At 38.5% G+C, this 12,214-nt stretch overlaps 1 protein-coding gene across 9 annotated transcripts in view; it reads right to left on the bottom strand.

The window, feature by feature from the left end:
• LOC124369951 overlaps positions 1 to 12,214 on the bottom strand; it is a 197,609-nt gene that overhangs the window by 119,421 nt on the left and 65,974 nt on the right. Inside the window, exon 1 of one of the 9 annotated variants that reach the window (XM_046828164.1) lies at positions 573 to 787. The exons of the other annotated variants lie outside the window; for them this stretch is intronic. Within the exon in view, the coding sequence (XP_046684120.1) occupies positions 573 to 585 (13 nt within the window). The 5' untranslated portion in view covers positions 586 to 787. Of the gene's footprint in view, positions 1 to 572; positions 788 to 12,214 lie in introns of those variants that run through there. 9 annotated transcript variants of the gene reach the window in all.

The following is a 12,214-nucleotide window of genomic DNA, read 5'->3' as shown; positions in this document are numbered from 1 at the left end:
ATTTGGAAAAATTGCGTGAGGATTTTTTTATATTTTCAAATTTAATTGCTAGGAAACTTAATCTTTCCAGTTAATTTTGTCCAAAATGCACCTATCTATTAGTGTAATCAAGGATGGTAGTTCCAATTGTTTTTACACTGATTATAATTTCCAGAAATATCATTTACTATGTTTAATTTGGTATTAATTAAAACAATATGATATAATGAGACACACAAAATATGGTAACAATATAATATTACAAAACCTTCACAATCTTTAGAGTGAGGTATTTGTATAAATATGATGGGTTAGATAAGGTGAACTACAGTAAATGAGTTTACTGTATTAAACAAAATTATCATATACGCCCTTTTCCAAATTATCACTTGCACAACACAAGTGACATGGACAGCCTTTGATTCAAAGAAGTGAATATGTACGTCCAGGGAAAACATTATTTCTTCATTGGTGATTTTAAATCGTTATTCTTCAAAACAGAACGTGGAGTTGCTGTCTTGAGGCACTATCAAGCGTTAAGATTACTCATCTTGATTTCCGTAACTAATCAAAGAAATTGAAGGCCAACATACCTGCGTATACCATCCTCAACTCCACCCTGCTGCAATTGACAGTTTAAGACCGACACAGCCACCATAAAACAAAAACAAACACCCTAAATCCAAAATTGTCACATCGTTTACGACATAGCTTGTATCACAGGCGGTGGACGAACACTGACTCACGAATCAGCTGAAGCTGAAGATTGTGTAGGCTGCAACTGCACACTAGAGCGCGTCGATGGCAAGGACGTAGTTCCGGGTTCCGCCGACAGGCACCGACACCGTCTACTCGCGCCGCTCTTGCCCTCGCCCTGGCTCTAGGCGTGGCATTGACGAACAGCTGACTACACAACCTTCTGCTCGATTAATCACCACTGCACCAGCTGAGTTGCGAAATTCTGTTTCGCGTATGTTACACGGTGCGACAGTATGACTTAGCGTTGACTCGGTTGGATAGTGTGACCTAATTTCCTGAGGCACACATGATTTGGCACTGTTGCAAACAACCAAAATACATACATCTCTGTACGTTCAACTTGTTTGGTTCAATTTTAACAAGCTACGAGTAACGCTGTACGACGAAGCAGCGAGCTTTTTAATAAAGAAAATTAAGAATGATAGATCAAAACCAATATTACTTAGCTTTGAAAATGTCGATCTGCATGGTAGGTATGTGTTCTTCCTACCATGGCCTTTCATACAAGAATTTTCCATACGTGATCAAACAATTCAGTTGTTAGTAAATAACTTCAAGTTCACCTGAGGGGTCCTTAAAGACAATTTAAAAGGTGGTATGGATGATTATGCTATTATAATAGCAATACAGCCGATACGCAAGTGTACAATAAATAATATACAACCAACAACAATATGTGTGCGTGCGCGCGCGCGTAATTTTTATACTATGGGAAAGAGGTTAGAATGTTTACAGTTGTTACAAATAACATTCTTGAAGATGACAACGTTCTGTTTTTAAAGACACATTTATCAGATTGTATTGAATTATAGCCCATAAATAAATTCTATAAAGTTAAACTTTTGAAAGCCAATTTAAATATTAAATTACTCAATACAATGTCTCATATGTCCTCAGATGTAATTTATAATGGGGTTTAAGTATCGAATATCCTTGGTCCCATAGCTAGGAACACATCAAATTGTATCCAATCAAAAGCAAGGAGTCTGCGGTCTTCTTCATAATAAACGATTGGAATATAACAGCCCCTAATAGAAATATCGATCAAAACCACTGCATTTTGGTGTAGCCTAATTAAAATTATACATACTTGAACGTTAGCTTACGTTCTGGAAGCAGTCTCAGACAGGCTAGCTTTCTGCAAAATGCAGGTTAAGCAAACCTCACCATACGTTTTCAAATACGCGTATACTTATGACACCATTTTATCTAGTGAATGAATTTCAATCTTCCACATCAAAATTCTCTTCGCGAAACAGGTCTTCCCCTCCGACGCCTTGCTATGGAACTCTTCGTTAAAAATATTCATAGCTATGGTACAATACAGTACTCAACGTTCTGAGACTGTTCTGCCATTTTAATGCTCTGTGTTTTAAAGAACTAAACCGCAAACATTCCCACAGTAAGGCGCCTTGTTGTGACACGTTGAACTATTATACGCCTTGCTGTGTGATTCTTCGTTGTGGCATTCCTCGCTATTAAACAAAGCAGGGCGTTCTAGGACAGTAGTCTGCGCCACATGGCAGCCGAGATAGCACCAAACAAAGATTAGATAGTCATTCAATTGTGGAGTGTATTTCTGTAGGAGACAATTATGTTACATTCTGAGACAGTAGTCTCGAGTACATGGAAGCCGTCATGTCACCGGATATCGAGATGATGTCATTCAGTAGCAGAACGTATTCTTGTGGGGAGGCCCACTGTTACATTACGTTCTGGGACAGCAGTCTCCGACACATGACAGCCGTGACAGCACCGGATATAAAATGATGTCATTCAGTAGCAGAACGTATTCTTGAGGGGAGGCCCACTGTTACATTACGTTCTGGGACAGCAGTCTCCGACACATGACAGCCGTGACAGCACCGGATATAAAATGATGTCATTCAGTAGCAGAACGTATTCTTGAGGGGAGGCCCACTGTTACATTACGTTCTGGGACAGCAGTCTCCGACACATGACAGCCGTGACAGCACCGGATATAAAATGATGTCATTCAGTAGCAGAACGTATTCTTGAGGGGAGGCCCACTGTTACATTACGTTCTGGGACTGCATTCTCCGACACATGGAAGCCGTGATATCACCGGATATAAAATGATGTCATTCAGTAGCAGAACGTATTTTTGTGGAGAGGCACACAGTTACATTATGTTCTGGGACAGCAGTCTTCGACGCGTGACAGCCGTGACAGCACCGGATATAAAATGATGTCATTCAGTAGCAGAACGTATTTTTGTGGAGAGGCACACAGTTACATTATGTTCTGGGACAGCAGTCTTCGACGCGTGACAGCCGTGACAGCACCGGATATAAAATGATGTCATTCAGTAGCAGAACGTATTTTTGTGGAGAGGCACACAGTTACATTATGTTCTGGGACAGCAGTCTTCGACGCGTGACAGCCGTGGCAGCACCGGATATAAAATGATGTCATTCAGTAGCAGAACGTATTCTTGAGGGGAGGCCCACTGTTACATTACGTTCTGGGACAGCAGTCTCCGACACATGACAGCCGTGACAGCACCGGATATAAAATGATGTCATTCAGTAGCAGAACGTATTCTTGAGGGGAGGCCCACTGTTACATTACGTTCTGGGACAGCAGTCTCCGACACATGACAGCCGTGACAGCACCGGATATAAAATGATGTCATTCAGTAGCAGAACGTATTCTTGAGGGGAGGCCCACTGTTACATTACGTTCTGGGACAGCAGTCTCCGACACATGACAGCCGTGACAGCACCGGATATAAAATGATGTCATTCAGTAGCAGAACGTATTCTTGAGGGGAGGCCCACTGTTACATTACGTTCTGGGACAGCAGTCTCCGACACATGACAGCCGTGACAGCACCGGATATAAAATGATGTCATTCAGTAGCAGAACGTATTCTTGAGGGGAGGCCCACTGTTACATTACGTTCTGGGACAGCAGTCTCCGACACATGACAGCCGTGACAGCACCGGATATAAAATGATGTCATTCAGTAGCAGAACGTATTCTTGAGGGGAGGCCCACTGTTACATTACGTTCTGGGACAGCATTCTCCGACACATGACAGCCGTGACAGCACCGGATATAAAATGATTTTATTCAGTAGCAGAACGTATTCTTGAGGGGAGGCCCACTGTTTACATTACGTTCTGGGACAGCATTCTCCGCTACATGGAAGCCGTGATATCACTGGATATAAAATGATTTTATTCAGTAGCAGAACGTATTCTTGAGGGGAGGCCCACTGTTACATTACGTTCTGGGACAGCATTCTCCGCTACATGGAAGCCGTGATATCACTGGATATAAAATGATTTTATTCAGTAGCAGAACGTATTCTTGAGGGGAGGCCCACTGTTACATTACGTTCTGGGACAGCAGTCTCCGCTAAATGGAAGCCGTGATATCACTGGATATAAAATGATTTTATTCAGTAGCAGAACGTATTCTTGAGGGGAGGCCCACTGTTACATTACGTTCTGGGACAGCATTCTCCGCTAAATGGAAGCCGTGATATCACCGGATATAAAATGATGTCATTCAGTAGCAGAACGTATTCTTGAGGGGAGGCCCACTGTTACATTACGTTCTGGGACAGCAGTCTTCGATGCGTGACAGCCGTGACAGCACCGGATATAAAATGATGTCATTCAGTAGCAGAACGTATTCTTGTGGAGAGGCACACAGTTACATTATGTTCTGGGACAGCAGTCTTCGACGCGTGACAGCCGTGACAGCACCGGACATCGAAATGATGTCATTCAGTTGAAGAACGTATTCTCGCAGGGACACAGTTACATTACGTTCTGGGACAGAATCACTGACGCATGACAGCCGTGACAGTCCCGGATATCGAAATGATGTCATTCAGTTGAAGAACGTATTCTTGCAGGGACACAGTTACATTACGTTCTGGGACAGAATCACTGACGCATGACAGCCGTGACAGTCCCGGATATCGAAATGATGTCATTCAGTTGAAGAACGTATTCTTGCAGGGACACAGTTACATTACGTTCTGGGACAGAATCACTGACGCATGACAGCCGTGACAGCACCGGATATCGAAATGATGTCATTCAATATTGAAGATCGTATTCTTTTGGAGAGGGACACAAAGTTACATTATGTTCTGGGACAACAGTCTACGACGCGTGACATCCAAGATAGCACCGGATATCTAAATTATGTATTTCCCTAGTGGTGCATATTCACTAATTAACTAATTAAACATCACGTACAAAAGCAATACAGAAAATCACGTAAAATAATAAAATGTACTCTTACTTTTTATTACACTGTTATTATACACGTATTAATCATAGCTAACGTATTATTTCTTTCTTTCGTCATTCACGTATGGGAAGAATTAGCGTATCGCTAGTAGTAAAATCTTAAAATATATACTTAAAAAATAGGGAATACAGCATACTCAGTTGGATATCGAGAGCTTCGCCCTGTCTTCGAGTACCCTCCCAGCCAGCGTAGAAGACCCAAAGCCGCGTTTACACCGGAATTGGCAACCAAAATTGTCAACTCCGATTGCCGACGCTAGTTGCCGATGGATGTTTGCAATTTGTATCTGCAACCATGAACACAGTTTGCTTAATGTTTACTGCAACTTGCAATCAAAACATTAGACAGAGTATAGAATGTCGAGTGCGGAAGAGGTTGTACTTGCTGCGGCAGCGTGTGTTATTCTAGGTAAATTGAGGAACGGAGAAGATTCTGGGTTCGACCTTCATTGCAGGCAAGAGCAAGGTATAGTGGCAGCGATCTATTGAATGACTTAAATAGAGATGATACAGATCCATTGACGGGAGAATTGAGATGCGATGGCGGTATAAAAAAAACTTTTTAAGAATGTCTAGCAACGATTTTGAATGTTTAATTGTTGGTATTGGACACATAATTAGCAAAAAGGATACTTAACTACAGGAAAGCAATTCCAGTGCGTGAAAGGTTAGCTATAACTTTGCGATTTTTGGCAACTGGCGACTCTTATACAAGCATCAGTTATTTGTTATATTATTATTGCAAGTTTCAAAACGTGCGATATCTCTTTTTGTGCCAGATGTTTGTGAGGCTTTGATATGTTTCCTGAAGGATAACATACAGGTGAGTAACTGTTAAATACCTATCGACCACGTGGGGCCGATAGGTGGGGGGGGTAGCGGGGTTAGTTGCAGACTCAATTTGGCACTGCAACTGGTATTGTCGACCGAGGTTGGCAACCGCCTTTGATATTTACCGACTTCAGTCGGAAAACCAAATTTTGGTTGCCAACTCGTAAAATCGGTCTGCAACTACAGTTGGCAATGCGAGTTCCACTTGTTTTAAGGCGTTCGACTACAAATTACCGATAAAAGTCTGCAATCATTGGTTGCCAACTCCGGTGTAAACGCGGCTTAACTCAACTACTAGAATGTCCTCCCTGAGAAGGCTTGATAAACTACTTTTCTCCTCATAGAGTGAATACTGTAGTTTCCTGCTAGTCTCTTACTCATACCCTTATTTAATGATATGTGTGTGCAGTCATACACACACATGCATTGCTACACACACGCGCGGGCATATTGCTACAGAAAACGGCATGTTTACGTGAGCCTTTGCGGCCACAGATAGGCCATAATTAGCGCCTTAACACATTCACTCTCTGACTTCAAACACTCTGACTATACTGGTCAGTCTGATACGGTGAGAACCTGGATAGTGTTGCATCCTCTTTCCCTCTTCAATGATCCTCTTCAGAGGATGTTCCACATCCTCTTCAGCACGTGTTGCACCAAGCTGTTAGGTGACCAGCTGTATACCAGCATGGAGTAAACAAATCGTATCGTTGTTACTGAACAGATACTGTTGTTTAATAATAATAATAATTTTATTGTTTTCGAACATGTACATGTTATGTTATAGTAATTGTCAAGCAAGAAAATAGGTTAAAATTTTGGATTCGTACATGACATCTAGGTTACTTTCATACATACAGTTTGTTCCATCCATCATATTGCTCATTCATTCGAATTTCCCACTCTAGCACCAGCGTCAGTCAGCCAATCATCTGGTCACCCAAAAATGTGCCATGAACTCGTCTATACTGTAAAAAGCTTCTGAGATCAATGCCATTTTCAGGCGGGTTTTAAATGCCTTAGGCATTGCGGCACTTTTTATCACATTTGACAGTTTGTTGACAAACTGAGCTCCTACCTGAGAAGGCAAACGCTCATGTACTACCGTCCTGTGTCTCACAGTTCGGTAGTTGTCCCTGCCTCTTATAAGAATGTATTTTGATCTGAAAAACAGACACGTCTTTAGAATGTAGAGGCAGGACAATGTCAACGGTTTCAGATTTCTGAATGCTGGTCTGCACTACTCTCTCCATTCTAGTTTTGCAAATGTTCGAACGGCGTTTTTTTGGATAGTAAACACTCCAAATGTGTATTTGCACAACCTCCCCACAAGACTACTCTGTGTGACATTCTGTTGTGCAGTATTTGGATAGCTGCCTCAAAACATAAATACCTCTGGACCATTTTAAACAAACGTTGTGTACATGACTATCCCTTACACAGGTTATACAGTAATTACAAATACAATAGTCATAACCAACTACAAACTTGACATGGAACCGACTATCCTGTATTTTAGTGATGCTTGGACTGGAACCGTCCACCAACGTGTTAATTAATTTCACTAATATTGAGGAGAGATCGAAATGACACTTTCTTGTCGCACGAAATAAAAGCGTGAGCAGGAAAGCCACTGATGTATAGATAGTTCGCGATCAATGGCATTCATTTAAACAAATAATGATGAATTAAACTCAATACAGTCGTATAGACATTTTCACACTGATCTCTTCCCCAAACACATAACTACTACCTAGGTGTAAAATAAACAAGTATTACCACAGCGTTGTCACATGGTTAAGCCAGGCACCACAACATCTGTGCTGTTTGTCAACTCTATTCCCACTAAAACATGCACTTATTGAAAACAAAACACTAATTATTAAAATGGACTAAAGAATGCAGGCCACAATCGGTCAGCACTGAACAACCAACCACTGAAAACTGACCAAAATCCAATAGTAATTGGCGATCGTCACGGCGTAAACAAGACGCGACAAAAATAGAGTAAACCGGTAATAAAAAGAGCCCAAATTCCGTTTCCTTTTTTCTCGAAGTTTTCAAAACCATAAGGTGACTACGCATTGGTTTATTACGAATCTCTAATCTGATTGATACTTTGTCACAACGCTATGTTAGGTTAGATGTCCACTTGAGGAAGAGATTAGACAGCTGATTTCGAAACGTAGCATTGCTAACTTTTTGTATCACTGAACAAACTTTTTTGCAAATGTCCAAAAAATTCCTGTTTTACCTACCATCTTAAAAAACAAATTCTAAAAAAAGAGTCAAAATGAACACATACATATGCTTCTTTCCAGCAGCATAATTATGATGGAGTTCAATATAAACGGCAATATTTTTAAAACTGTACTACGAGTATTAATATTAAAATATACTGTTTTACAACGAAATGGAGATAAAAACATTCTAGTCTGTAGATATTTATTAAAGTCCCTGTTCATCTCGAGCTTCCCAACCAAAGAAAATCATCGATTCCACCGAAACTTTCAACTTCTTTTAAAATTTCAATCGACACTGGATTTTAGGGTGTAATAACCACTGTAAGGGACTACACCCCCTATCGGCCTTTTAGTAAAAGAGCTACGCCACTATTGGAAAACGTTCAATAGGAACTTGGAAACAATAACTGCGTGCGCTTTTTTCCTTTCAATTTGCAAACGAATGGATTTCAAAATATAAACACTCATCGAGTTGACCTCACCAAAACAGTGAGGAAATGCCAAGTCTTTGTCGTATCTCTGCAAGGCACGTCGATTTATTTGTGTTTCACGTTTACGAAACAAGTTATTATTAAACATTACTAGAGTATATATATCTTAAAGATCACATAGCAAGTATAATATACTTATAGAAGTTGACAAACCACGTGGACGCCTACAAATGAGGCACGACGAGTATGTGAACACATGCGGGTTTCAACCTGCGGGCACGTGTTGTACCTGGTTCGGGCCCTTCCACGTGATCTATCACTGCGGCGAGCCATGGTGTGAAGTGTGAAGTGGAGGGGATCTCGGCTTCACAAAAGGCCCTTGGTTCCGTACTTGAAGATTGATGCGTTGCATTAAAAACAGTAGTATTTAGGGTGCCGGCCACTTAACGGGGTAAAAAATAGTATAATATATTAAAAGAACTTGATATTGAATTTTTAAGATTTTTAATGTATTGTTATGAATAAAACTGTAAAAGAGAAGTTTGTATGAGGTCATGTACGTCTGAGTGGGTCATTGTCAGCGAAAATGGTTAGGTTAGATTAAGGACGGTTTTGATTCAATGTTTATATTGTCTTTTCACATTAAACGATATTATTATTATTATTTTCCCCTCTTTTACAACTAGTCCAGCTTATGAAGAATTTTCTGTAAAATGATACATTAAAAAAAGTTTTATTATGCGACTAAACCTCACATTAGGAAACCTATAAATTAATTTTGCTGCTATTAAAATATACGAGGTTTAGGGAATTAGTAATTTTGACGGTTCCTGATTATGTGGGGTTGTATAAATATTTCAGAATTTTATTTTGTTTGAGTTTATAGGGCGCTATACATAACATTACGTCTCTCAAACCATTCAAAATTTTAAATAAACGTATTCACAGTTTACAATTTTAAATGTTAAAGGAAAACTTAATTAAAATGCTTAAGTATCTAAATTATGTCCACTAAGTCGAGCATGACAAAATGCTATCAAGGTGACCACAATTTTACAGTTTCAAATCAACCACATCTGTAAAAACTAAAATTGCAAACAACGTTAGCCTTTGTATTATTAACACTGCTGTTCCATGGTTTTGTTTATCCAAATGAGTGTTTATGGTTCCTAATTAAATATAAGTACTACGGGCTTTGCTGACTTTGCAAGTCCAAATTCCAAATTCTACAGCTCCAAAAATATAGCTAATTTCATTCTTTAGATATCCTTGCTGACAGACAGGCACACGGTCGTACTGTAAAGAAATATTTACGTCCGAAGCAGACAGAATATAAATGTCCGCCCACTAAGTGAGAAGCTTCAATGACGCTCAGCCAAATCCCATGGATAGATATGCACCTTTATAGCTCATTCTTGGCTAAGTAGACAAGAAAGTTACATGCAAAATATAAAGCATACAGGTGAAAAATTTCTCGAGACTTGCAGACAGTTGGACTGTATTTGCTAGTATGTCGTACGTTAAAATGAATTTATTTAATCTGCAATTTAATTTGCAAATTTAATTTGTTACTCATAACAAATATGTAAAACAATTATCGCTAACACTGACCGTTTTTAGGTCAGTTCGTTAGTACATATGAATGATACTCATATTTCCAATACGTAATTGAGTGAAAAATATTTGACAAATGTATGATTATATATTTAGATAAAACGCAGGATTTTATCATAAAAAAAACAAGGATTGATGATGATAACACACATATTCGAAGTTGATGCTTTTAAAGTAAAAAATTGTCTTACATCACATGAAAGCATTGATTACTGGACTTTCCGTATATAAGTTCAATAATATGAATCAAATCAAATCAAAATCATTTATTTCTCATTGACATTAACATGTATTGAGAATGGTCAATATGTATAAATAACTAAATACTAAAAATATTCTTGTCAAAGTTATTGTTATATCTGGTAAAGCTACAAATTAAGAAATATATTGAAAAACAGTACTACTGATATTTTTACTTGTAAGGTTGGGTGGGGAACAAAAATTCAGAGAGTGAGTAAAACCAGTTTTTTAAAAGAAAGTCTTTTAGCTTGTTTTTGAAAGATGCAAGTGAAGTGCTGGCTTTTAAATAATCTGGCAATTTATTATAAATTGTAGGTCCTAAATATTCTGATGTGATTTCTGATGTCCTAAATAAACATGTGAATGTACCTGTATCACATATATTTACAAATAATACTTATTGTACTAAATCTTTACTCTTATATCACATGTTATGGACGAAAACTAGTCATAGCTGCCTACCGGACTAGAAGGAGTTGACTAATAGATTTTATTTCGTTTTAAATCGCTTGTTTGTGACTCAATATAAGTTCTTTGTGCCAAAGACCTTTAAATGCTTATTCTGAAAACAGGTTGTTGATTTTACGAACATTTCTCTACTTTTCAACTTTTAACATATATTTGGGCTGTTGACACAAGGGTCCGTATAGAAAAAGGGTAGTTGCGTCAACGGACCCATTTGTAATTGTGCCCTTATTTTCTTGTATGGATCATTGAGACAAAGAACACTGTGATTCAAATTTTAGTTTTCTCACTAAGTCTGGTTGTTGTCGCATAGCTTCGTAGAGTAAAAGACGTTATTTATTATTTTTTAAGGTTGGTTGTTGAGTCAACGATTCATGGAGTAAAAGAGCTGTCCACGTGAATATATACGATTTTTATACATTTTAGATAAACTACTAGTGAAACATACGAAGAAACCTATAAAACAATCGGATTTGAGTTTTATAATACACACATACAGTTGTAAAAACTAAACTTAATATTTTTGATACTTCTAGATTGTTATGAAGTTTCTTTAACAATGGACTCCAGAATAAATTCGGAAAACAGGATCACAAACGATAATATCTTATACGTCTAGATATTTTTGAAAACATTATTCTGTTATTTTCCTGATGTAATAATACCAGTAACAAGTAACATTTTCCTGATACTCCGGGATTTGATCTTCTGCTCTGATAAACATCGTACTGAAATGCGTTTGTTGTTTGTTTGTGAGCTTGGTAGAATTCTCGTGCTGTTTTGCATTCAAGAGATATCCCTAGATTCTTGCTCGCAATTTGCTACATCTGCTTCTCGAGTTGATATGTAAAAATATATAGTCCTAGGAATTTTTCATATCATACTTTATATGTATGCTACAGGAGAATATGTTAATTATGAAGGTAAACAAATTGCAATATTTATTACACAATAAGTAAAAATTTTAAAAATACAAAAAAATTATATATTAATAAAACACTACTTTGCAATACTAGAAAAGAACTAAATTTTCAAATGAAACAAAAATGAGAGCTCTATCTCATATATAACATTAAGCTATTATTGTCGAGAATAGGGTATCTTTGAGGTTGGACATATGGATGATTACCTTCTCCACAGTTCCATTTCAAGGTTGACGCGTGGTGACAGCCATGTTTGTGGCCTGGTTGACCTTTTCTCTGATACCACTGGTTTTTCAGACGAGCTTTCCTCTACTGTCGCCCGAGAAGTGCACCATTGGTGACACATATGAGTATTGTATTGTTAGTGGTGCCTATAAAGGGCCACACCTGCGCATCGTGGTGGTATGGTCGCCTCATGATTATTGTGCATTGTG

This window comes from Homalodisca vitripennis, chromosome X, assembly GCF_021130785.1.
Source record: "Homalodisca vitripennis isolate AUS2020 chromosome X, UT_GWSS_2.1, whole genome shotgun sequence".
In the NCBI taxonomy this organism is placed as follows: Eukaryota; Metazoa; Arthropoda; class Insecta; order Hemiptera; family Cicadellidae; genus Homalodisca; species Homalodisca vitripennis.
Note: the sequence above shows the minus strand (reverse complement) of the source record. Positions and strands in the feature narration are given on the sequence as shown.